Here is a 25,738-nt window from a genome sequence, read left to right as displayed (position 1 = left end):
CATCCCGGGGATGGGAAGCCGGCGGGGCGGGCAGAGAGGGAGGCGGGCAGGGTGGAGGCATGGCTCCCTCCTGAGGGAGCCGGGACTTGCAAGGCACTGGGTTTTCCCGACCACCCTTTCCCCTCCGCACCCGCCCATCTCCCTGCCTCCCTCCCCCCCTCCTTCCCTCCCTCCTTCCCTCCCTCCTCTCCAGAATTAAAGTTGGGACAGTCGTGCTCCGGGGATGGGTGCGAGCCAACGCCTCTGCTGCCGGCTCGCTCTGCTCCCTCCCCAGGTCGCCCGGAGCCTGCGCCCCCGCCCGCGCGCCCAGGAGGGATGCTGCTTCGGGAGCTGCTGGGGCTGCTCCGCTGCTGCTGGCCCTCGCTGCTGCTACACTGTGCCCTCCACCCGCTCTGGGGCTCCGTCCAGGTAGGGCCGCCGGAGCCTGCCCGAAGCTGCGCCGCACCCGCTCCGCACGTCTGCATGCAAGGGGACGGGACGGGGGCCGGTGGGGCCGGGGCGGCTGGCAAAACCCCGCGGACAGCATCCCCGGCAGCGCGGGGAGGGGGCTGGTCCGGGCGGGTGGCGGCGGGGCCGCGGTCGCGGTGGTCTGCGGCCCCGGAGCAAGGAGAGCTGTTGCTCTTCCCGGAGCGGCTCCCCCCTTTGCCGGCTGCCGCGGGACGGAGTGCGCCAGGGCTGGGCGGCCGGCTTACGGCCCCGGGAGCCCTGAACTCGGCGTGGTCGGCCAGAGCAAGATCTAGTTGACTTTCTTCGGCGCGCCGGCAGCCAGAGGGTTTGTAAGCGCGTTTTGCTGTGCCAAGATGCACAGAAAGAAGCGATGCACGGAGCGAAGCTCCAGCAGTCTAATTTTGGTTATGTTTTACCGTGGGCTTTCAATGTTGATTGCGATTTGAGGATTCTCTAGGCTGAATCAGCTTTTGCCAACTCCGAAGCCGTGATGCTATATGACCTTGATTGTAATGCGGGGTGACCAGCAAGATGGACTGGGAGAAACTGTATACAGTGAGGGAGAGGGCCCATCCAGTTTGGAGAATCAGAACAGCAGTAAAGCTCAACTCAAATGCGTCACTTTGATATTTTAAAGTTTATTTATAATATATGTCTTCAAAGGAGTGATTGATAAGCCAGCCAAGTGTTCAAGAATGGAACAATTATAGTTTCTTTCTTGGAAAAAACAAAGTGGAGACTCCACATCTTTTACTCCCTGTTCTAAACTTAGTGTCACAAGAGATGTTTGTTTTAGCATCTTGTTGCTTGCTGTGAACGACAAGGAAGATTTGTGTGCCTTACAGATTAAAATGAACAGAAACACAACAGAAACAATTCTTTTAAACCAATACTCCCTTCCAGCACTACCTTCCTGCTGTCCTGTGCAGGTAGATAAGCTGAAGTTAAAACTGTAACAGCATTTTTAAGGGATGTGCAGTTGTGATGAATTTCTCCTGTAATCAGTCAAGTCAATCAAGCAGACAAAAAAACTACTTGCATAAACATCCTTCTGGCAAACTGATGATCTAAGCTGATCTTTCAAAAATAATTATGTTTATAAGAATTGAAACAGGCTCTAAGAAATGCAAAAGCCAAGGGGCTCAGCCTTTCCCTGCAATATTTTGGAAGTTTTGTTGTCCCATTCATCATCTGTACTTATGCAATGCCTGCTGTTCTGTGGAACAGCAATCAGTAAATCTGCTCATACTCAAGCTTTTTTCCAGATCCCCCAAACTAGGATGTATCTAAAACTCATATCAGCAGGCACCAATGGAAAGGGCAGGTGTGGAGGACTCACCAGCACACTGGCCTTCCTGTGACCAAAACACCCTTATCTTTGAATTCTTCCCATGATTTCCCTCAACCTATATTGAGTCATGATCCTTAGTTTTGTTTTCAGTCTCTCCATCCATACTCATGTCAACTAATTCAATAATGTCACATCATGACACTCCCCTGTTCCTGCTTAATATATAGCAGCCATCGAGTTTTCTCACATCCCTTCTCCCAGCCCTTCTCCACCCATTTGTCAGTCAGATGCTAATCAGAGGAGAAGAATGTGTCTTATTAAAAACCAAACCAAACCAAACCCCACAATCTTTTCTTATTAGTGTTGCAGCCAGCACTTCAACAAGAAGGAAGGAGCAATTCTGTCTGAAGCTTTTGACATAATTAAGAAAAAGGGCAGTAAGCATCATGATAAATAGCAGGGTCACGTTTTTTCTGGTTTCATAAACATGGATCTGAATTAACTCTGATGTGAATTATGCAGAGCTGTCCTGGAATTTATGCTGCAGGGTTGAGATCTCATCTCTGTAGACTGCTTCCAAGAGACAAAAGCTCTTGCCACATCAGCAGGCATTTAGAGGTCTCTGTGCCTTTTCAGTCAACTGCACTTTTTTTCCCAAGCTTTCCTTCTTTATACCTGATTGAAAAAGTCATAAAATGGCCATGCTCCAGGGATTGTGTTAATCCTCTATTCCCATCCCACTCTGTAGAGCATGCTCATGGACTGCTGCAACCCCATGGGACTCTACTGAATTACTAAACAGCTCTGACCACATGCAGATTTATTCTTCCATGCTATGCAAAGCAGAACTAGGGCCACTGTTCCTGAAGGAAATCAGGGATTAAAAAGAAATATATCAAAGGCATGAACTTCAACAGAGACTGCAAAAGGAAACCACCAGTTACCACTTTCTGTTTGCTTTTCCCTGGGCATTTGTGGATCAGATGTTCATTTCCATTAATATTTAAAAGCATTTGTCCTTTTTGCAAAGCATATTCATATCAAATGCACAGATCCATAAACACAACTGTTTAGTTTCAGAGCAGGGAAAAAAATGCATCAGCTTGAAGTCCAGGCAATGTGTATATCCAAACTGGCCAACAGTTGAGTGTGTTAAGAAAGCCTCATGCCAAACAAGCAACCAAGTTTTAGACAGGCCAGGGAGACACGTGTTAGTGGCACCTCCAGCACCTGAAGGAATGGCTGCAAGGTGCAAAAGTAACAACTAAGGAGCAAGCCCTTTGTGGTCCATCTCCAGAGATGACATCTTTCCAGGGCAACCTCTGTGCTACAAACTACCTGGCAGCACAACTGAGTATCTGATTAGTCATTATCTGCAACGTGCTTCGAGAGCCATTATGTGATAGAGTCTGGAAGAGCGAGCAAGCAACAAAGTTTGATGCTGGACTTGAATTAGCAGAGCTGGTCAGAAAAAGATTAGGCTCTTTCAACATGGCCTTTTTCTCCTGCCATCTCCTGTAAAGGCAGCTTAACTTGAATTGCAGACAGTAGGAAAGAAACATGGAGTAATATATTTCATCATCCTCTGCCAGAGCAAGATTGTTCCCTAAAGCATATTTTCTAGTGATTTGTTCTGCTTACCTTTAGAAGACACAAGTAATAGCCTTCATTCCTTTCGTAGGGAGAATAATAGACCTCAACAGTGGTTTTTTTTTTCTTGAAAGGGAGCCAAATATCTTTTCTTCTTAATTCTATCTTGCTACTGTTAATTTATCTTCTTGCAGCACTTCTTGACTATTTCTCTCCTACTTGACGCCCTCAAGCTCAATTCAGGTCTTCCTTTTCCTGCCAGATTTCAGACAATTCATGCTATTTTTATTGTTTTAAATTAACCCTTTAAGACAAAGCCCCGACAAGCAAATTACTGTTTTCCTACCCATATCATCTAACAACCAGGCATTTTACTGAGTGACAATAGAAGGGAAACAAATATGTGATAAAGCCCATGCTTTTAAATGTCAGTTCTTTCCCAACCATTTAAAAATTGACATGGACAGTTTTGGAAAACGTTCTGACTAAGGTATCAAGAAAAAAAGCAATATTTTTTTCCCCCCCCAGATATAATATTTTTTAAGTACACAGGAGCATGGAGTGGCTGGGAATATATAGGGTTAATCTTATCTGCAAAGTAATGGAGAAAAATATCCACTGGTTTCTGAGGACACTCTATTACCAGCCTAAGGTAGGGGAGCCTCCTGGGATTTAAAAGCAGTCAATAGCTCTAAAAAAAGACAGAACAAGCGTTTCGTTCTGGTTGATATTAAGTTAGAGCAATAAGCCAATGTTGCTTTTCCATACCAGCATCATCTTCAGACTTGTATACACAAAGCTGATTCTGCTCTGCAAATGAAACTGGCTGTAAGTCTGCTCAATGTTATTCTTCCCTGTCTCTATCCTGTCCCTTTGCACTGACTCTTGAGAAGCTGTAACAACCCATAGAAACTAGGTAAGGGACAGTAATTGTAGCTAGGAGTAAATATTTGCTTCCTAATCAGCTGCTGGGGCTAGTGGAAAGATGTTACCCTACCTCCTCCGTCAGGACAGTAAGTGCCCTCACCTAAGTACAACTGGCAGATCCCCCAGCTGTGCCACTGCTACTGCATGCAGCAGGAGCTCTTGCTATAGGGCTTCTCTCAGGAGAATTTCTAACACTTCAACCCAGTCTGTGAACAGGTTGGAAGACCTGAAGTAGTATGGAGGATATTCTGCTGCCTATGATCACTTACTTTAAAAATAAATAAGCCTGTACAGACAGATTTATTGCCAGCCATGAGGGATTATGAAGCCACTTTGATTCATTAGAGCATTCTGAGAGTTTGTGTAAGTTCCTGGAAGCTCTCTAGGATGGTCTTTAACCATTCTCTTATTGTTAGCCTGATGGTGAAGAGGAAAGTTGGAATGTGCCTGTGCAGAATTTGGTTTTCCCTATGTTTGGTAATAGATTTTGACAAGCTGTTTAAAGAGCTGAGCCTTCTGACTTGTGCTGTGCTTAGCCGTCCTTCCAACTCAGCTATGCATAGCCTCTTCTATTCTTTCCTCTCTCTAATATTTAATCAACAAAGCCCTACCTCTATTTCCCTGAGGCCAGAGTAATGCATCTTGCTGCATTTAGAAATCTCCTATGCATGCAAATATGTCCTTTGTGCAGTGATGTTGTTTTAATTACTCGTGTCTTTCTTTTTGGCCAGAAGTACATGAAATGACTGCGTGCAGCTTTCCTGCAGCCAAGAGGCAGCACATCACCCTTAATGCCCAGCTGTGGGTAGTGGGAGAGGCTCACTGGCAGTGCTATGGCTGGTGGGGTTAGAGTTGGAAAGGGAGAGGAGACAGACTGCTTGGAGCTGGCAGTGGAAGGGAAGCAAAGCTTGGGCTGGAGAGAAGAACAGGGAGAAGGCAACTCTGCCTGACCCTAGGGATAGGCAGGGAGGCAGAAGAGGCCTTCCTAAAACAGATCAGAAAGCATGGCATGACACATCTGTTCATAATGACCAACACCATGGAGAAGAGCCAACTAAAGATGATATTGAGCCAAAACTATTAGGACTAACCTGCCCAAGATCAAACTGTACAAGAGTTGAATGCTAGCATAAGTATCCTTAGCTTCACACAAGTCTGTCCCAGATGATCTCATCCTACATTCAAAGTGCTTGTTAGATAGCATGCTTATTTATCTTTTAGGCTTTGTTTCCTTAAAATTTTATCTGGTATTTTCCATCTGAGCATCAGTCCATCCAAGAACAGCTCTCTTAAGAGACCTCTGAAATTAACACCTCTTAAAAGACCCTGTGATGTTCCACAAATTCCCTTTTCATTAGGGGCTACCCTTAATTTCACAGCATTAGATTGGAAATTTTACTGAATATTCCTTAATGTTTATTCATGTAAATACTTCTAATAGTAAAAAAAAATAGGCTGTTAATAACTAGTCCTTGTCATGTCTAGTTCAAGCTATTGAATATATTGTATACCAACACTGGCTAAATCAACATCCATGACCAAACAATGCCTACACTTGGGCTCTGCATTATCTACACTTGGTTTCTGCAGTGCCTCATGTTCAGTTTTATTGCTAGCTGGCACTACATGTTACTAAGGCTACAAGGCACAGTTTGTGGCATTTCCATTTTGACCATACCATTGCTGCTGTCCGCAGATGAGTGAAATGTGGGCTTTCTCTCCTCTTGGTGGGAAGTGAGATGCTCTGAAATGCTCTCTAAACATCAAAGTGAGGCTGGCAGAACAGAGGAGAGACCTCCTCAGGTTTTAAGTTCTGCCATAAGGAAGATGAACATAATCATGACCCTAACTGTCTTGTAATTTTTATTAGCTTTCTGGTTTGCAGCAATGACCCTGTGAATAATACATGTTGCTAGATGGCTTTCCTAAGAAAGAAGGCTTACACAATCATATTGTCTGCCACTACCTGCCTTCTCCTCAGAGACCAACCATCCAATATCAACCACATTTGGCAGAGGGAAAGTCATCTTGAAAATATGTGTCAAGTTTAAAAAAAAAATTAATGTGATAAATAAATAAATACGGGAACCATGTAGTGAAGATCTCTTTGTGATGGCCTTAGTGAGGAACATGGATTTAATTCTAAGTACTGGTCTGAGGTGCCACTCGGATACTCAAGTCCAAGAAACACATTGATGGAAAATCAGTTTTCACTGTTTCTGCTGCTCACGTGATGACTTGTTTCTTCACAGATCACTCGGGGTGAGCCCCAGAAGTCATGTTCCAAGCCTGTAGCAGAGAAAGTCACAGAGAGCTGCCAGCAAATTTGCCAGTGCAGGCCACCTCCACCATTACCACCGCCTCCTCCACCTCCACCGCCACCAAGGTTGCTAGCAGTGCCGAGTAAGTAGCTGCTGGTACCATTGTAGTGTGCAGAGAGAGGACAAAGCAATGGGGATGCATGGACAGATGGAAGGAGAAAAAATGTGGGAGAGGGCACAGCTAGCTCATTTGTCATTTTCCACTTAGCAAATGGAGGAAAAAAATGTTCTCAGTAGAGATCGAGATCTGTTATCTGATCAATGAATAATGCTTGGCTTTTGGAGGAAAGCCAGAGAAATTCCCTTCTTTCATTGTATTATATATGATTCCCTAGCTTTAAATGTTTCCCTGGTGCCCTAGCCCTGTGAAATGGTTTTCTATAGAGACATGGTGCTGTGCTTTCTACTTGAGTTACATGACCTTCTGTTTTGCCAGATGTGCAGCTTGGAGGTCTGTGTGCTCCAAGGCAAGTTAATGTTAAAGCAGGCAAAAATTCAAACACTCCACCCAGGCCATCCTGCAGGTTTGACTGTCTTCAAGATGCTGGAGCTCTACCAGTTGACCATAGCAGTGAATCAGGCTCATTGGTTTTAATTTACAACTAACAAAAGTCAGAGGTATGTCAGGAGTCAATGGCAAGCGAGCAGTTTTTGCATGAATACTCATACAGGCTAAGACTCATTTATTTCATACAGACTAAGACTTTTCATGCAAATCAGTGCTCCTGAGCCTTATGTAGCCCATCCAAGCTCCTCTAGATTCCTAGCCATGCATCCACAGGCATGCAGTTTCTGCTGGCTAGCTCTGCTAACTTCCTTCCACATCAGTATTCCTGTGATCCTGGATGCACAGATACTTTCTGGAGAGTGATAGCTGTGCTAAAGGTCCCTGGAAAGCTGGTATTTCCACAGTGGGATAGAGCCCACTGGTGCTACCTGCATTACTAGTGTGGAGTTGTAGGCTGGATCCTGCACAGACAATTTTGTGTCCCAGCAAATCTCCTTAATGCTTCTATATTTCCTCAATTTTCTCTCTCTCTAAAAGGATGCCTCCTAGTTCTTTTCTCTGCTTAGATAAACCCACCCAGGAATAGTCTTGCAAAATATATCTAGTATCCTTCTTAACACATCTCCCAAGGGAAAAGAAATCATTAGGTAGCATCATTTGACTGTTTTTCTGTATCAGTGCTATAGATGTGCAGAAAACATGAACAATGCTTCTGCACAGCTTTTAGCCAGGCAGAGAACAGGTGGAATTTTGCTGTGTGTTCTCTGCCAAAAGCATCCTTGGTATTTGTGCCACCCTGCAGAAATTTAAGGCAAAGGCAGGAAAAAATAGTGAAATGCTGGGGAAAGAAAGTACAAAGACAGCTTGGAAAGCAGTGATTAAAGTATTTTTATAGCAGGAAAAATCTCTTTCAATGTTCAGGAAAATGTCATGGACAGTAATATTGAAAATTCCCTTGATCTCTGTCTCACAGTCAGAAAATAAAGTACTTTTGAGTCTGTTTTCTTGTACCTGGGGTACATCGTTGCCCTGAGGGAGCTGCTCTTACTCACACAAGACATGGCAGAGCAGTGTCAGCACAGCTGCTTAGGGAAGAGGGCACTGCTGCTTGGGGAAGAGGGCACTGCTGCCAGGCTGCTTCCCCTTCTCTGGGCTGCCATCAGCTGCTGGTCTGACTTTGTGGATTTGTCTCTTGTGATGAGGTGGGAGGGGATTCATATCAGAAAAAGAAGTCTGTCACACATTGCAAAAAGAGGAAAGAGAAATTAAATGGGCCTGTGACTGGGATAGCCTGCTGCTTGCTTAGGCTGGATTGCCAGGTGCTAACCCAGTTCTAAAAATGAGCTATATAAATCCAGATGACTAACATTTAAACAAATTATTTCATTTCAAATGCAATAAAAAAACAGATTACATGTTCCTTTCACCAATAAGCTTTAGAGTAGCAATCAAGTGCCTCATCTTGAAAGATGCTTTCATTATTATCAGCTGCCTGGGTACTGTGATTTAGCCCACATGTACAGCAATCCCTATCCTTGTGAGAATGAGACAGCCTTGTGGTTAAATATTGATGCTATAGGCACCACTTTTAAACAACATTCAGAGGAGAGGGCAGTAAAGGGGCAAGACAAGCTATTGTTAAGTGGTTGTTAGTAGACTTGTACGTGCACTCTTAAGTACTGGCAAGACCTCTACAAAAAAGCAGAAGCCCAGGAGCTGCAAGATTTTTGCCTTTACAAAGTACAGTATCTGCACTTCATATGGATGCTGGCATTGCTCTCAGAGCTTTGTGAGCTGCAAAAGGCTGCAGCCTTAAAAGCTCTCTTCTCAATCAGACTGAATGTTGTTGAGGTTTAGATCATCCCTACATCCTTCTACAACAGCCACTGTGGCTTGAGCCTGGTGATTGAAGCCAATACAAAAATTCCTGTCCATCCAGTTACTACAGATACAGACAGCTCAGTTATCTGATAAAAGAATAAAGCCATCTAATGCTCTTTGACATGTCCTGCTCTGTAGCTGATGCTACAGAAAAGCAGGAGATCCTCTGTGTCCTCTCTATCAGTCCCACCTGAATGTTTTCCAAACCCAGCTTGGATGTATGGGGTGGCACTGGATAACTATTTGTGAGCAGCTGAATCACTTCCTGAAAGGTTTTTATTATGCTTGAGAACAACTGAGAACTTTCAGGAACAATTACCATGCATTTAGTGTCTCTTTACTTATTTTGATATTGACAGGCTGATCCAGCAACAAATCTTTAGCTCTGCTTCCTGCAGATAGGTTTACATAAGATCCATTAAATGTTGTGAATTCTTGAATTCACATTTTAATAACTGGTTAATGTTGTGTTTACTCTGACAGACAATAAGCTAATTACCTCCACAGAAAATGAGTAGAATCACACAACTTAGCAGTCAGTCTAAATACATGAGTGATGGTAGAAACACCAACTTTGCAGGCTTTAGGAGACACTTCACTCTTATAGTCACATATTTACAAAAGGAATGCTTGGAGTGTGTTTCAGTGCACCCTGTGGAGGCATATCATTTGTTCAACAATATGAATATGGGAAAATAAATTAGGTCATGTAGCCCATGTATTTCCAGATGTGGACAACAAAATTACAGACTGGTGAATTCAGAGAATGACTCTGTCACTGGAACTGCAGGCCACAGGGAAGAAAACACAGACTGCTTTTGTCCTCCTTCAGCCTGACCCCAGGCCTCCTTTTCCCACATTTCTTACTCCTTCACAAAAACCATTGGGCGTTTCCAATGCCCCTTCCAACTCCTGTTCTTTTCTTCACTTTATCTGCTCTGCAGCTGTCATGAGACATTCCCTCATGGCAGCATATTCACAAATCTCTTCTGTACTAAGCAGAGGACCCCTTGGCTGCCCCAGTGAATGTCTGCTTTCCAGTATCTAAATGAAGGCTATGACCAGCCACACTAGTCCCTATGGATGTTGGTTCTCTTGGTATTGCTAGTTCAGCCTTGTCTCCTTCTGTAAAGTGGGACAAATGGGACATTTCAGTTTTGAGTTTCCCAAGTTTCATTCCAGGTGCAGTTGGTTGGCATTTCACTGCTGCCTTGTTCAGCATCAATGCATACCATATTGAAAGTCTCCAAGAAGAGGGTCTCCAGCCTGCGTTAGAAGTAAGAAGGATGATGGGGACTGTGTGACAAAATGATACAAACTCTCAGGAGACATGGTGGCTGCCAGCTGCGGTGCCTCCAGGCTGTCTGGGATGTTGATGTTTCCGCAGTAACTCTCCTTATGCAAGCAGCAGCCTGCTCTTTAACCTGTGCTTAGAAAACTGCTTGTGGATGAAGTGAAGGGAAAACTCCTGAGGCTCTGAGGGGCTTAAGGCCAACTAAGCTTAGATGCTGACAGCAAAGGAGGACGAACTTTCAATGAAATTGTGTGTGTGTGTGCTCACTATACGTGACTATTGACCTGAAGAAGAAATAGATGCTCAGAATCTGGCCTTTAATTGTTTCTTTTCCCCCACCCCATCTTTCCTCCTTGTCTCTGGATTTCATCCAGGACAACTCAAGGTGGGTGCAGTACTTGTTTAGGCAGAATTTCTAACCCAGCTTCACAGGCCCATGAGATTAAGGCAGTTCAAATGATGTTGACCCTTCAAAACCTAAAATACTGTTGTTGTCAACTCTTCAATGCTTAGTGAGGATGCAGATTTCTCTAGGGGCATTGCAAAGAAGAAAGGATTTTCTTTTAAAGTAGAAGGTAGACTTTCAGAACAGAAAAGGGTTAGAGCTGGACAAATGTTGCAGTCAGTATCAGTTGTAACTTGTGTAAGATTTGAGGAAAAAACATTTCAGAAGTGTCTTCTTCAAAATGGTAGAATGTTTCACCTGGACTCCTCGCTGGTTAGCAATACTTATTATCTCTGCTCTACCCGTCTCCCATGTTGGGTGAGGAGATCATGCTATTGCCATCTGCCCTCTGGATGATGGAAGTGTCCAGTCAAACATTACTTCAGTCTAAACTCAGAGGAGGGAACTTAAATAAACCCTAACCCTAATATTTGAAAATATTATAAGCTGTACTAGTACATCTGAGTCTGTATTACTTGAATCAACCTCTGACTCGTTGGATGCTTACATGTAGGTACACAGTGAGGTCTTTAGAGCTCCTGATCTCAGTGAAAGTTTGTCCTGAGCTGTCAGTAGAGATAAAGTACAATCAAGTAAGTGCAGAGCCAAAGTGAATGACATCACTGCAGAGGACTCTAATCTCTATGATACCATATAACATTGTATGATTTTGTTTTTCAAGGTGAAATCTTTATCTTTGGAGATAGTGCCTCTAATTAACTAATTATTTGGGCTGGTGAAAATGCCAAAGTAGAAACGTCCAACTGCAGGAAGGACGCAACTTTTTGGCAACTATCTGAGCACAGATGTATAGTTTAATTTCAGAAAGTGTACAGCATCCCTTCAGTGCAAGTAGGAAAGCTGAAGACATTCAGGTCTTTCATAACAGATGGTCACAATGTGTGTATATAGGTAGGAATCTAAATACAGGAACAGTCTGGAGCTCCTTAAAATGTGCGTAGGTTGCAAGCAACTAAAATGTGCATACTTGGCTTGCTGACTGTTACAAACACAGCCTTCCACAATGGGACCTTCTTGTTATAGAACTAAAAATCATACAGCTCTTGGACGTAAGGGAGTAAGAAATTTTTTTTTCTTAAGCTTTTTGACAACCCATATGCAGGTGGTAGAATGCACAAGGTGATCTAGTATGGATCCAGAGAATGAGTTTGAGCCTCATGCTGACCACTGTCTCCACATAATCATTCAAGTAGGAAAGCTGAGCATGGTCCTGATGCTTCTTGTACTACGCAGGTATACATGTTGATGTTCTTGCCTGCACAATGTTGAAAGGACTTTTGTCCTTGGCAGAAGTCTACGATTGTTCTCCAGGAGCTGAGGGAGAACTGTGATTGCAAACTGAATTGAATACTGTCTGGAAACCACCACAACTGCTGTGGGCAGTTGATGCAGTATGGAGCTGAGCATCTCTAAGATATCTGACTTAAGTTTCCCTTTGAGCTGGCCTTAGGACCAGCCTTTACCTACCACCTTTCTGCCAGAAGAACTGGTTCTGAATAATCTTCAGATATTTGGGCACACTTGAAGAATCTTGTATTAACTTCTTGCAAGTTCTGATGCCCAAAGGAATTGGTAGTAAATGGATGGGGTGATTTTGTTTTATAATTTGGGAAAGGTGTTTTCCTTTACACTTCATATAACAGCATCTACAAAAACTAAACAGCAAGGAGAGAGAACCACAGTAGCAACAAAGCGGCAGGAGGCACATCATCTCCTACACCAAGGCATTTATGATAATGACAGCTACTGTGAGAGAATATTGTTTTACCACAAGTCTGGTCTAGACAGTGATTTTTTTTAAATGCCAGCAGAATGCTGAAACAGGGAAGCCCTTTCAGTTTTGGTAACACAGCTGTCATACTATGAATTGCAGTCTTCTGTGAGAACATTGTTTGTAATTTACAAAGCAAACCCAAAATTTAGTTCTTGTCTTCTCCCACATCCACTCTTAAGAACCAGCAGTAGGATTTTTAAGCTTTCAAACCTAAACTGAAATCCTTCCTACAGCCTGGAGTCATGGATGATGACACAAGCAGAGTCTAGTCCAGGTCCCCATCATGTTGTTTCCATATCACAGACACTACTTCCTCTGTTAGTACAATGAACACAGACATTAAGAATCCAAGATGAGATTTAGGCAGAATTCACCCACCTAAATCAGAAATGCAGTTATTAGATTTCCTGCCTCAAAGTGCAGGCATCTCTGGTTTTATCACTATAGACAACAGAGGCTTTAAAACCCTGGTAATTTTTGCATTTAGCACAGTTATTTATGGCATAGGAATTAAAGTTACAAGTCCTCAAATCCAAGTCAAAATGAGACAATTATTTAGGGTGAGGAGGTTTATTAAACAACAATCAAATAAGAAGTCTGAAATAGTTTGGACATCTGGGATGTTATATTAAGTCTGAGAAACTAGACTAGTGATTAGAAAGCAAGTAAGTTCATGCTAATACTTCCATGGTAGGATTCTGGTATCACTCAAGCATTTAACGTCTCCTCATATTGGGCTGTTGTAAACTCTCTGTCTCTCTTTCTAAACCACAGGTTGGATCAGACTATCAATCACAGTTTCCATTGCTTTCCCAGATTGAGTTTTTCACCAAAATATATTCTGAAGTGTTTTGTAAAGTCTAATTTTTATTTAAGCAAATAATGAATCTTCCCCCCTGCTCTGGGACCTTGTAGGTAGGATGTGGATTTTTTGTGCAGTAATAAATCCATATTATGGAAAAAGTGACACTCCTGAATTGATACTTATTCATACATTTTGAAGGATTTAAAAGGAAGGGCTTTAGGCCAGCTACTGCAATTCAGGAATCAGGGGGAATTCTGTTACCTATAGAGTAAAAGCATTGTCCAATTTTGGGGGAAAAAAAAAAAAAAAGCATCATCATATCTTTAATTCTGCAGTAGAACAGTCCTTTGTATACTTTGTATACTCTAACAGCTTGATTTTTATTTCTTTTAAAGAAAAAGGAGTTGACTGAAGTGAAGAGATTAATTCCCTGTGTGGTTGGCAGCCCATTTGTACATGCCTACCATTTCACTGATTAAGAAGATCAGAAATCTTCAGTGAAATTACTGATGAGTCAGAGGCTGCTGATTTACAAGTAATTGTAGGTTCCCCTGCCCATGGCAGAAGGAGTTGTGTCTCATCTCCACAAGTCAGAAGAAAACTCTTATTTGGCACAAGCTGTTCTGGCAGGGAGTGCTAGGCAGCTGACCTCGGTAAAGCAGATCCACAGAAGTATATGTTTGTGTGATGGTTTTCTGCATTATCTTTATCATAAATGTGATGCAAATGTGTTGCAATGCCTGTGTGATTGTAATTTACAGGTTATTGTTATGTTGAGGTAGCAGATCAAGGAAGCAGTCTGAAGATTTGGGATGTTATCCCAAAGTAAGTATATAGTGTCCATTAATATAGTAAAAACATAGGTTAATAACTGATGCCACTGCCAAACACTGTCATTAATGATTATGCAAGTTAATTTAATACTTCCATTAGTGAATCATATCACATTATAACCACATATATATATAATAACAAATTGTGAATTCCACATTGTTATTAAAGTGAATCAGTTTATAATTCTGAAGGGTCTTTTAAATGGAGCTGATATTTCATCAGTTCATTGGTTAGAAATACTTCACACAAAAATCTGTTCCTTGGCAAACACTGGACTTTTACCAGGAGCACTGCTGCTATTAAACTGGTCATTCACCAATGGAGCAGATTCTACTGAATCATCCCTGGACATTTTCCTTTCCTTCTGGAAGCAATGCATAATCTTATTTTATATCTGCTGTCAAAGGAAATGACTAGCAGCGGAGCAAAGCTAATGGTTTAACCCTGGGTTTGATCTGGCAAGCTGTAGGTGCTTAATCTCGGTGTAGAGGCATCATTCTCCAGCACTGGCTGCAGCAGGGAGTGATGGTGAGCAAAAGCTGGCCTACCTGTGCAGGTCCAGACTTCTGTGTAGAGCTTGAGAAAAGGGTAAATAGCGATCAGCAACCAGATCACTTGCTTTGGTGACTCCTAAGGCTTTTGCCTTGTCTTTTAGCTTTCAGAGTTACAAATGTGCTCTGGGTGGTGATCAAAGACTTCATGGTGGGCATTTGGCATGGTGAAATGACTTGATCTGTTAATGCAATGTCATTGCCATTTTAAGTATTCTATATTTTATAGACAATGAACGAAAATTTATTAGTTGGTAAATGCAACAATATTTTTAAGAAAATTAAATTTACCCCTGGTTTGGAAGTCATTTCACACTTCAGTTCCATTGTACTCTAGCTGGCTCATCAATTTCATTTCCATTAAGTTGAACATGAATACAATTTGGAAAAGGAACTTGAGTGCACTAGATAGGGGACTTATTAACTGGTCTCCTCAGGGACATTTTTAAGTGTTAGCTGTATCCTTTACTTCCAGCAATAACTGAGCATTAAAATAATAAAAGGAATAATCTGTGCAATATCAAACGGGGATTATGTATGTAGGTGCTGTACACTAACAGAATTATCTGCTATGTAGTCAGCTGGCTGTTCCCTAAAACTCAGACATACAATTTGCAGTATGGCTTTCTTTGTAAAGTGAATTCTTTAAAGCCAACTGTACTTGCCAGTTTAAAGTACAAGTCTATTATAGTCATTCTCTCCATATAGTGTCTGAATGCCTGACAGACAAACGGTTTGTTTCTCCAAGATGGACATAAACTGGTGCCTCAGAAATTGCTGCTGCTAACACTTTAGGAAAATATTTCAAGTATTTCCAAGTCTTCCACAATCTATCTTAGGAAATTCAATCTCCAGTTGTGTGAAACTGGTTTTGTATCTGGTTTCCCTGAAGGCGCTAATTTTGAGAAAGTTTCAGATCTAAGGTACGAGGCTTGTCCAATCTTTGCTGTTATCTGGAGGTTCCTGAACTCTTTAAAAAGCCACTGAGGATCTAAGAGATAATATCTTAAATATACCAGTAGCACTGAAGTTTACTGACATTTCATAGCCTGTGACTTTGATGGTGCACTTGCATGAGTACTGTTCAGTTTGAAGAAGTTGTGCAAATCTGGACCTTAATTCCATTACGCCAAGAAAATCTGTCATCTTTCTGTGGGATTGAATCTGCCAGCCTTGAGGTGTCTTATTAATCATTTGCTGACAAAAGACTGGTTGTCTGTGTAGGAGCTTAGACTTCCAGAATCATATTTCACTTTTTTGAATTTCAACATATATCATCCCTCCTTTGAAGGCCTGTTTACTGCAAGAGCTGGAAGATGGATGAGCTTTCACATGACTTGATGTTGACATACTGTGGCTTCCACAAATGAGGCAACTTGCCCACCTTGCAGGGAACAGCAAAAAGAGGGTCCAAGGTACTGCTTATTTCTCTGCCGTCGACCTGCTGGGAGATCCCAAGGGAGTCAACTACCCTATCATCCACTCAGAGTTATCCTATTTGTAATGGAGATACTGTTTCACCTCTGTAAACTTCAGATTTGAACCTAGTGAATGTCAGGCACAGAAGATTATAATTATTTTTAGGCTCAGAAAGGGACAGAGTTTGTTACAGAATTGATCACTCCTGCCGCTCATCAAAGAGGAGGCTGCACCACCACACACAGCAAGGAAGATAAGGCATTCACTGTGCTGGGAGCAAGGGGCAGAGCTTCTGGCTGTGCCATCACTGTGTGGTGATGAAAGAAAGGAGGCAGCCTGAGGGGCTGACAAGAACCCATGGTGCAAACCAGCACTATGTCATGCCTTATTTCTCCTCTGTCAGTGATGACACAGCTTCAACAAAACCCTGACAAAGGAGGATACATCAGCAGATATGGAAATTAACAGCCGGGAAGGGCTATCGCTGTATGTACCTGCAGTGTCCATATGGGTGCCACTACCAGCAGTACCTTAACAGGCTCAGCTATACCTGCCTTCACAGCCCTTGTTGGGGAATGGATTTCATTCAAGGGTGCCTGAGGCTCAGTAAAAGCAAGGGCTAGCTTTTTAAGGACTTTTAACACCTAAAAATTTTCTACTCATGTCTTTTCTCCCTGGAAGTAATTTCTTCATGAGATGTCCTCTCTAGATGCACAGCCCCAGGCAGGAGTCTGTCTCTCTCTGAAATAGTTTGCAGCTGCTGATGAGCCTGTCTTCTACCCTTATAACAGCCTCTGAAACAGCCTGAAAGAAAGCTAGCTTGACTGGAGTAGACAACTGTCCAGACAACTTCCTCTTATGTATCTTACTGCAGTGGATCTGGAACATAATATTTTTCATGTGATGGAGGAGAGCTCTGTGGGGGAATGCATCTCTTGTCCCCAGTGAGCTCCAGTTTGGAAGTGACACTTTACCGCTTTCACTGGTCCCTACTTTTGTCTGGTGTTAAATGCTGTAAAAGCAAAGGTGGCCCTTTTCCCAGGAAGCTTGAGAAGTCTCCACATACTTGATTCACAGCAGCAAACCTCCTCCTGTCCATGTTGAAGCTGCTCAGGCTTGCGCTGAGCTCTGTGGGTCTTAGTGGACAGGAGGCCCTCTGCAGCAAATGCCAAAATAGAAGCTTCTGAATTTTTTCAACTTTGTTATAAGATGCAGCAAGGAAACCAAAGCCTAACACAGTGGGGTGGTCGACTGGCTCCTCTCAAAAGCAGTCATGGGACAGGCATACTGGCAAGGGGTGGGCTGTGGCACTGGGTCTGCAAAACTGATTACAGCCTATTACAGGTGTCAAGGTCATCCTTAAAGCTTGTGGGGAGTTCACTCACCTCTTTGTATCATATTCATTGTTAAATGCTCTCTAGAAAATCTGTGCCAGCCAAAGCAGAACAGAAGAGGGAACTAGACTGATACCTGCATGTGTGTGTGCATGCTTGCCTGCATTGCTTGTTGAATACTGATAGAAAAATGCTGATATGTTTTCAGGTATCAGAATGCTGAAATGGCAAAGACAGACTTAACATGGAGGTTCAGTGATTTCAGGCCTCTTTTCTCCAAGATAGTTTTTTCACTGCTGTAATATGATGAGGTCCCACAGTTTTCTAGAGCAAGCAGATGACCCTCAGCCCTGATACTTTCCCTCTGGAGAATAGCTGGCACTCTCTGTGCATCACTCACCACTGGAGAGGCAAAATGTGTGTTCGTGCAATGAAGTGGATGGTACTGTGCTGACACATCTCTGTGTCTCTCAGTTGTGCCTCTGTTCAAAAGAACTGAGAAATTACTGTCCCTAGGTCAGTGTCGTACTCCTGTTGTTCTGCCATATAACATGGCCTCATTGCTGTGTTTGCTCAATAGGTAGTTGATGAGAAGGTCAGGGAAATACAGCTAGTTCTTATAGAAATACAGGTGAAGTACCCTATCACAGAATTGAGAAAGTAATAACAACAGTGATGACATGCAGCCTTTTTGTTGCACTTCTTTGTTATTCCCTGCATTTTGAAAGAAATTGGATCTGTCCCCACCCTGGAGAAAGAGTAACAGGCTGGGAGAAAAGTCTTTCCAAAATCACCAAACAAGCAAGGTCAAAAGCTGAGGCTGGAACCCACATCCTGAGAGCTCTGAATATCTGTCTTCTACACACAGTGATACTCTGCCTAAGGAAAGAGAGGATAAAGCCTGTATCATAAAACTCAGAAGATTAAACTTAAGGTTGTATATATATATATATATATATATACATACCCAAATTAAAGCATCCTGGCTTTCTGAGTGCTCAGAACCTCTGGAAATCAGGTCACCTTCTAAAATAAATTCCAGGGTACTAATTTAACAGCAATTTTTCCGGCACTTGAGACCTGTTTCTTAGAGGCACCAGATACCCACTAATCTGATTGACGCCTCCTGCATTTCAGAAAGCAGGTCACCAAATACAGCAGGGTTCTCCTAAGTGACGACTCTCATCGGGAGGCAGTGCTTAGGACTGTCTGGGGATATCACTAGGACTGTCTTGGTGCTGCCCAGCATGGCACTGTTCCAGAGAGCAGGAAATGTGTTGGTGTTCATGAAGCTCTCCAGAATGACCGTGTTGCTGCAAGGAGAAGGCTGCCTTGCAAGACACAAGCTTCAATTCGCATTTGCTTGGGACAGTAACCAATAGTGCGTGATTTAATCAGGGTAGAAACAATTCTGTTATTTTTGCTGAGGGAGAATCAGATGGCAGGGGAGAAATGGTGTCTCATGAGGAGACTGCTGCTTAGAAAAACATGTGACAAAGTCAGATCAGAGGGCAGTGGCTGACGTGAGCCTCCATTGTAAAGATAAATGCCAGAGCCGAGTGTTAACACAGAGTCTAGTTATGATGTAATCTCCTTAAAAGCCATTTTTCCACAAGGCCTTCAAATGCTACCCCTTCTGCAGATCATTCTTTAGAGAACAGACTCCCCCTTTGTGCTAACCAACCCTGCTCTTCCCCAGAAGACCTTGGCAGCTGAAACCATGTTTTGCTCCTATCTGTGGGGTCATACTTCAGTTCTGGCAGGTCCCATCAGCTTCACCAACAACCTAATAAGATTAAGGCTGGCAGATTTGGCTCTCAGCCTGTCGATCATTTGGAGCACAGACTTTCCCTCCTGACTTTTTTTGATAGTCCTTTGACTGCTCTTCTGTATGCATCATCATCCTTCCATAAGCATGTAGGAATCTGAACTGAAATCCTAGTTTATATTTGTAGCTGTGCAAAACCAATACAAGTTATCCTACAAGCTTAGAACCAGCCCTTCCATGTCATTTTAAAGGATGTTTCTGTCCATAGGTTTCAGCTGCACAGAGCTCCTGGGCACGGTGTCAGCATGCTGGCTTGGGGCAGAGATTTGGCACATGCCCAGCAAGTCAGCTAGGGAGTTTGCTGCTTCCACCCCTGTAATGTAGTTATGGTCAAATCCAGAGTTTGCATCTACTCCTAAGGTGGAGGCAACATGATCCAGAGGGTAGGACTGGCCAGGAGTCAAAAGACATTTTGTTTCTTGGCTTTTTCACTGAGCTGCGGTGACTTTGCACAAGCTGCTTCCTCACAATGTGCTTCTCTCCTGCTTGGGTGGCTGATACTTACACCTGCTATTATATTTATTGTGATCCTAGTGATATGTACATTTTCTAAAGGACTCTCAAATCTGCCAAAGAAAAGCAGCTGCTTAAGACCTACCAAGACAGTAAAGCAACATGGGGCGTTCATGAAATTCACTGCAAACCCCAAATGTAGATATATGCAGCTTCAATAACTTCTAAAGCTTGCAAGCTTTCTAAACACCACATTTAAAACTCCCCCAGCCAGCTTCTTTCTTTTTCACTGGCTGTATTTGCACTGACAGTTCCAGTCCTGTTTCTTGTAATGAGCTGTGTGCTACTCTTATCACCCATGACCTTCCTAAAACTCCTGCAGAACTGCCCCTTTTTTCTTCCTCCTGCAAGCGCCAGTCTCCACAATTAAGCACAAAACTGAGCATGTTTCTTGTTTCAGAAGGGAAATATTTTTAGAATGGGGGAGAAAACTAAGGAGATGAGGGAACCAAGAGCGTAGAATAACAGCATCTACAGTGTCAAAGCTGCAGGGGAGGGAATTTCTCCAGCATCATCCCACACATTTTTATTATAGCAGAAGTTCCCACTGCGCAGTGATTTCAATATCCCCCTTAAAAGTGTAGTAGGAACATATGCACAGAGCAGCTGCATGATATAAACTTGTCTGCAACACAATGTGATAAACAGAAGTATCATCTGCTACAGGAATAGCTGATTTCCACTAGTATTATTTAACCTAGCTACTCCAGGGAGGCACTAAATCAGGACAGCCTTTCTGCTGAGCACACCACTATTGCCTGGAAAATAGTTGTTTATACAACTAGCTCATGGCACTCTGGAAATGACCCTAAGATTGTAAGCAACAGGAATGGCACGGATCAGATTTAAGGAAGTAAAAAAAACCCACCTAGATTTTTTTTTCTGCTTCAAAATTTGCTCTAAAATTAGCGATTCTTATTTTCTTTAAGCCAATCTATTGCACAACATATACAGTTACAGCTCGAGAGGAGAGGGTAGTGGGATAGGACATTGCAGTTCTTTTCTTGCTGGGCAGCATCTTCCTTTTGTACTTGTACTCTGTTGTGGGATCTAGGGGAACAGGTCCAGCAGAGAAGCTTTCTGGGTCACTGCTCCTTGGGGACTATGGTAATCCAAATCCTTTCCATTGTGGAGATGAACTTGCCTCAAGTGGACTTCATCTGTTATTGAAGCTGTCATCCATTCCTGCCTTTCATTCCTGCTGTGCTGGCCCAGTTCCCCAAGTTAATGATGGCTGTTAATAGGTCTGGCTTTCTGTGCTGCCCATCCTGCATTCCTTTTTCTCCAACTCTAAGGAGAGTATCAGGTAACAGTGTGGCCATCAGTTTGAGCAAAACAGCTCTATTTTATTGTATTTGCTGGATTTAATCCACACTGCTCTAGTGTTTGTATCTCTCTTTTGGAGCCTGCTTTATTTCTGCTTTGCAGGGGGAAGCAGCAGCAGGGCTGGGGCCACATCCTAACTGTTGCACCCAGAAGCTATAATGCCAAAGCACCTCTGAACCAGACACTTAAACATCATAGAAGCATGGTTTGGGTTGGAAGGGCAAGCACACAGCAGTGCATGTGACACTGCCTTGCTCCTCTAAGATGGTCTGCTTATAATATTTCCTCTAAGTCATTTCATACTTCCAGGCGTCGAGACTGTACTGCCATGGAGGTGTCAGGAGGGGAGCAGTCTGTGTAGAAAGCTCTCCAGCCAGCAGCTAGATGGGGTTGGTTATGACCATGGCTTACCATGCAGCAAAGAAGTTGCCCTGTTGCAGTTATGGCCATATCCAGTTTTTCTTTCTGCAAGGTTTGATTGTGTGCATATACTGCTGACAATGGTGACTGTTGCCACCACCAGCTCGTGTGGTTGAGCCTAGACCTGCTCAAACTCCTCCTGTCTTGGATCCACTGTAGATACAGTCTGGGAATGCCTCTACCTTCCTCTCCCTCAGTCTATTCACAGTCTTTGCTCTGTTTGCTGTGCAGCCTGCAGGCAGTGCAGAGGATTATGGCCTCTTGCAGGCTGTCTCTGATGCTACAGCTGCCCAGCTGAGGAGGGAAACTGATCCAGCTCCCAGGACTCCTGTTGATACCAACACTGCCTTTGGCATTTGATTTGATGTGCTCCTGCATCTCCCTTCAGCAGTTCGAGTGTGGCCAGGTGTGTTGTCTGCAGGCAATGACTGTGAAGCGAGGTTGATGAGGTGATTTTTGTACTTGCCAGGGAGACAGTGAAGTGTATCCATTCATATCTTATAGCTGCTGTGTCTTCAAAATTAATCATTTCAGACACATACAAAGGTGCTCCAAATGTGAATGTTTGCCATTATATGTTCAGCCCATGTAGGGAATCCCAAGTGCAGGGAAGAGGGAGAGGTTAAAAAAAGGTATTATTAGAGTCACAGAATAGTTTGAGTTGGAAGGGTTCTTAAAGATATCTAGTTCTATCTCCCCCTGCCATGGGGGGCAAGGACACCTTCCACTAGATCAGGTTGCTCAAAGCCCCATCCAACCTGGGCTTGAACAATTCCAGGGAGGGGACATCCACAACTTCTCCAATGCAACCTGGTCTAGTCTCATCAGCCTCACAGAAAAGATTTTCTTCCTAATACCTAAATCGCTCCTCTTTCAGTATGAAACCATTACCCCTTGTCCTATCACTACACTCCCTGATGAAGAGTCCCTCCTCATCTTTACTGCAGGGCCCCTGTCAGTATTGGAAGGCCACTATAAGGTCTCCCCAGAGCCTTCTCTTCTTCAGGCTGAACCTCAATTCCTTAAGCCTGTCCTTATAGGGTCAGTAGAGTTTCTCATGTAGTCTGTCCCAAACACTCAGTAATTAATCCTGAGGAGCCACTCAGAATACAGACACATTTAACAGAAATATTGGCAAAAGTTTCATTTATATGGCTGCACATGTGCACCTCTTTATACACATAGATTAAATAGACATAGGTAGCCTTTCTGCATGTACAGGTATGAGTATGCATACATACATTGTGTGTCTCTCTACATATACAAACACCAGGGAGTTTCTCTCAAAGCATGCAGAAACCTGACATTGTTAGATAAGCCTCTCCATCTGTCAGTAGAAAATGGCAGTCCTTCCTTCTGTGAGCACATCTTTGAGCTTGATCACCAATTGCTTTCTCTGGGCAGCTGTGGTTGCAATATAAATGTGAGCCCTTGGCCCATGGGTAAGCCCCAGGGACTGTGCATCAGGGCAGGTGTGGGGCTGGGGTGAGTGGAGGATCTGCTGCGTGGCCACACTCATGCATGGCTTTCTGCCCTGGCAGGAGGCAACAAGGTCCCACATCTCCTGGTCAGCTCCCCCATCCTCCCAGGAAATTTTCCCCTCAAATCCAAGAGTGTCAGTGGATGTAGTTTGAAGGGAACACATACTTTGTTCCCGAAATGCCGTTTGGAATACTTCCTGAAGATCTATGTTTGTGTCAAGGTCTAGCAGTACCACAAACTTCATTAGAAAGCTCTTTTGAAGGATTTATTTTTCCCGTGCTGGCTGCCTCTTGCTGTTGGCAGCCCTAGGTAGACACAGCATGTTCTTCCCATGTGGATTATCCAAACTCATATGTAGCAGTTCCTACCTGTCCAAATTCAGCAAGGAGGAGATGCTTGAGCTGACAATGACTCACAGATCATAGAATCATAGAATCATTTTGGTTGGAAATTACCTCGAAGATCATCAAATCCAACTGTTGACCTGACACCACCATGGCTGTTAAACCATGTCCTGAAATGCCATGTCTACACATTTTTTTAACATCTCCAGGGATGGTGACTCCACACTTCCCTGGGCAGCCTGTTCCAATGCCTGGCCATTCTTTCAGTAAAGAAATTTTTCCTAATATATAGCAATGATGTCTCCCCTCAGTCTCCTCTAGCCTACAGAACTCCAGTTCCCTCAGACACTTCTCATAAGACTTGTTCTCTAGACCCTTCACCAGCTTTGTTGACCTTCTCTGGACCTGCTTCAGCACCTCCATGTCAGTCTGGTAGTTAGGGCTCAAAATCGAACACAATATTCAAGGTGCAGTCTCTCCAGTGCTGAGTACTTGAACACAATCACTTCCCTGGCCCTGCTGGCCACACTATTCCTGATACCAGCCAGGATGCTGTTGGCCGCCTTGGCCTCCTGGGCATACTGCTGGCTCATGTTCAGCCAGCACTAAACCAGCATCTCCAGGTCTTTTTCTGCCAGGCACCTTTTGAGCCACTCTGCCACAAGCCTGTGTAGCACTGCTGGGTGTTGCTGTTACCCAAGTGCAGGACCCAGCACTTGGCCATGTTAAACCTCATACAGCTGATCTTGGCCCATCCAGGATCCAGCCTGTCCATCATCCCTGGTTAGGTTACAAATCCTGCACCTGGAGAACCCACAGCCTCCAGGGCTCTGGGTACTGAGCTCCTGACCTTCGGCAAAACTTGGAGCTGTGCTTAGGAACATCATCATGCAGATGTTAGGACAAGGTCCTCAGCTGGCACCAGTCTCATGGGTAGGTCGACTTCTACTAATTTACCTCACTTGGACTCTTGGCCCTTTTGTATTAGCTGCCTGAGACTTCATTTTAATGCATAATTAAGTTAATCAGCATTAAGTTAATCACCACTTACTTTGTGATGAGTTTACACAGCTGGGTGGAGTGCAGAGTCTTATGTGAAAATAGACACAGGGCCTTAGGCTCAGCACTGAAATCAGCTTTCTCAAAAAATATGTGGGTGTGTGGTGAAGTCTCTCCTTGTTTCTCATCTTTTAAACAACACAATGCTTATAGACTAAGTGTCTGAACTTTGGTGTCCGTGGGTGTGTAACTGTTCCTCTGTAGGGTTTCCCCTGCCAGAACTGAAGGTATTTAACTAGTGGAGTGTCCTGGGAGTCTTTTTGTATACCTTGATATCTCAAATCACATCTAAACCTTTGCACATTTTCTGAGCTTGTTTCTGCATCCCAGTGTGATAATGGCTGTAGGAACTACTGGCTTCTCTCTGTCTTGTGAATGGAGATGCCAGCATGCAACTTATGGAAATATATCAAAATAATAAGCCTAATAAGAATCAGGATGAGACTAGAACCCCAAACCCCACCTTATCCAGTAGATCAATGTGTCTTTAAAATACATGACTGAAGCCCTTAGAATACGAAACTGCCTTCAAAATAAAATCCAATCTTGCTTCCTAGCATGGTAATTAAAAGTGCATGGCTGATTCAGGCAGCCCTACAATAACAAGAGGAACGCTGCAGGCAAAAAGATGGCAGGATTTAGCCTGCTGTTTGTATACTATATTAAAAAATGGGCAGATGTCTCATAAAGATGATTACGCCAGCACTCTTGACCTTCTGCAAGAACAGAAATAAGAGCAGGAGGAAAAACAATAATCAGTTCTGATTTATCTTGAAAGCATGCTTCCTTTTAAGGCATGAAGTTGCTGTTGTTGTTGTAGACAGGTGTGGGGGGTCACTGTCACTCTTGCACATCACATCAGCACACACTCATCAGCTACCTGGAACTGAACCTGTAAGTGGATTGACACACTCAGACCTCAATCAGAGATACCTTCCCTGGGATTGTACATAGGAGCATGGTTCACTGCCTCCCTTAGCTATTTTCCAGCTCAGCCCTGTGTTTGGTTTGGGTTTGGGTTTTCTGTTTTGTTTTCCATTGCTTTGCTTTGTGGATCTGGCTGATGAGTGAGAGTTGGTGGGAAGGGATGCCCTGATCCGTGCTCCCTGCTGCAGCATTGCTGCTGAGGGTTGCACTGAAGCACTAAATCTGCCAAGTGTAATCCTCATGATGGAATACTTACTGTCTCCTGACAGACTTAGTGGTTGCTTCCTAGTATCTCAGCATTCCCAAATGAAGAGCTATTAGCTTACAACCCATGTTGCAATGGAAAGATAACCCTAGTCAAAATAAATGATGAGAGTACTAAATTCCAAAATCTGAG

At 43.5% G+C, this 25,738-nt stretch overlaps 1 protein-coding gene across 1 annotated transcript in view; it reads left to right on the top strand.

Annotated features, from left to right (window-relative positions):
* Positions 1 to 315: 315 nt before the first annotated feature.
* PRIMA1 (proline rich membrane anchor 1) overlaps positions 316 to 25,738 on the top strand; it is a 50,445-nt gene continuing 25,022 nt past the window's right edge. Inside the window, exons 1-2 of the mRNA XM_054400632.1 lie at positions 316 to 408; positions 6,508 to 6,658. Of these exons, the coding sequence (XP_054256607.1) occupies positions 316 to 408; positions 6,508 to 6,658 (244 nt within the window). The remainder of the gene's footprint in view (positions 409 to 6,507; positions 6,659 to 25,738) is intronic.

The sequence above is a fragment of the Indicator indicator genome, chromosome 4 (assembly GCF_027791375.1).
Source record: "Indicator indicator isolate 239-I01 chromosome 4, UM_Iind_1.1, whole genome shotgun sequence".
Classification (NCBI taxonomy): domain Eukaryota; kingdom Metazoa; phylum Chordata; class Aves; order Piciformes; family Indicatoridae; genus Indicator; species Indicator indicator.
The sequence above is the reverse complement of the archived record's forward strand: the minus strand, read 5'-3'. Positions and strand labels throughout refer to the sequence as shown.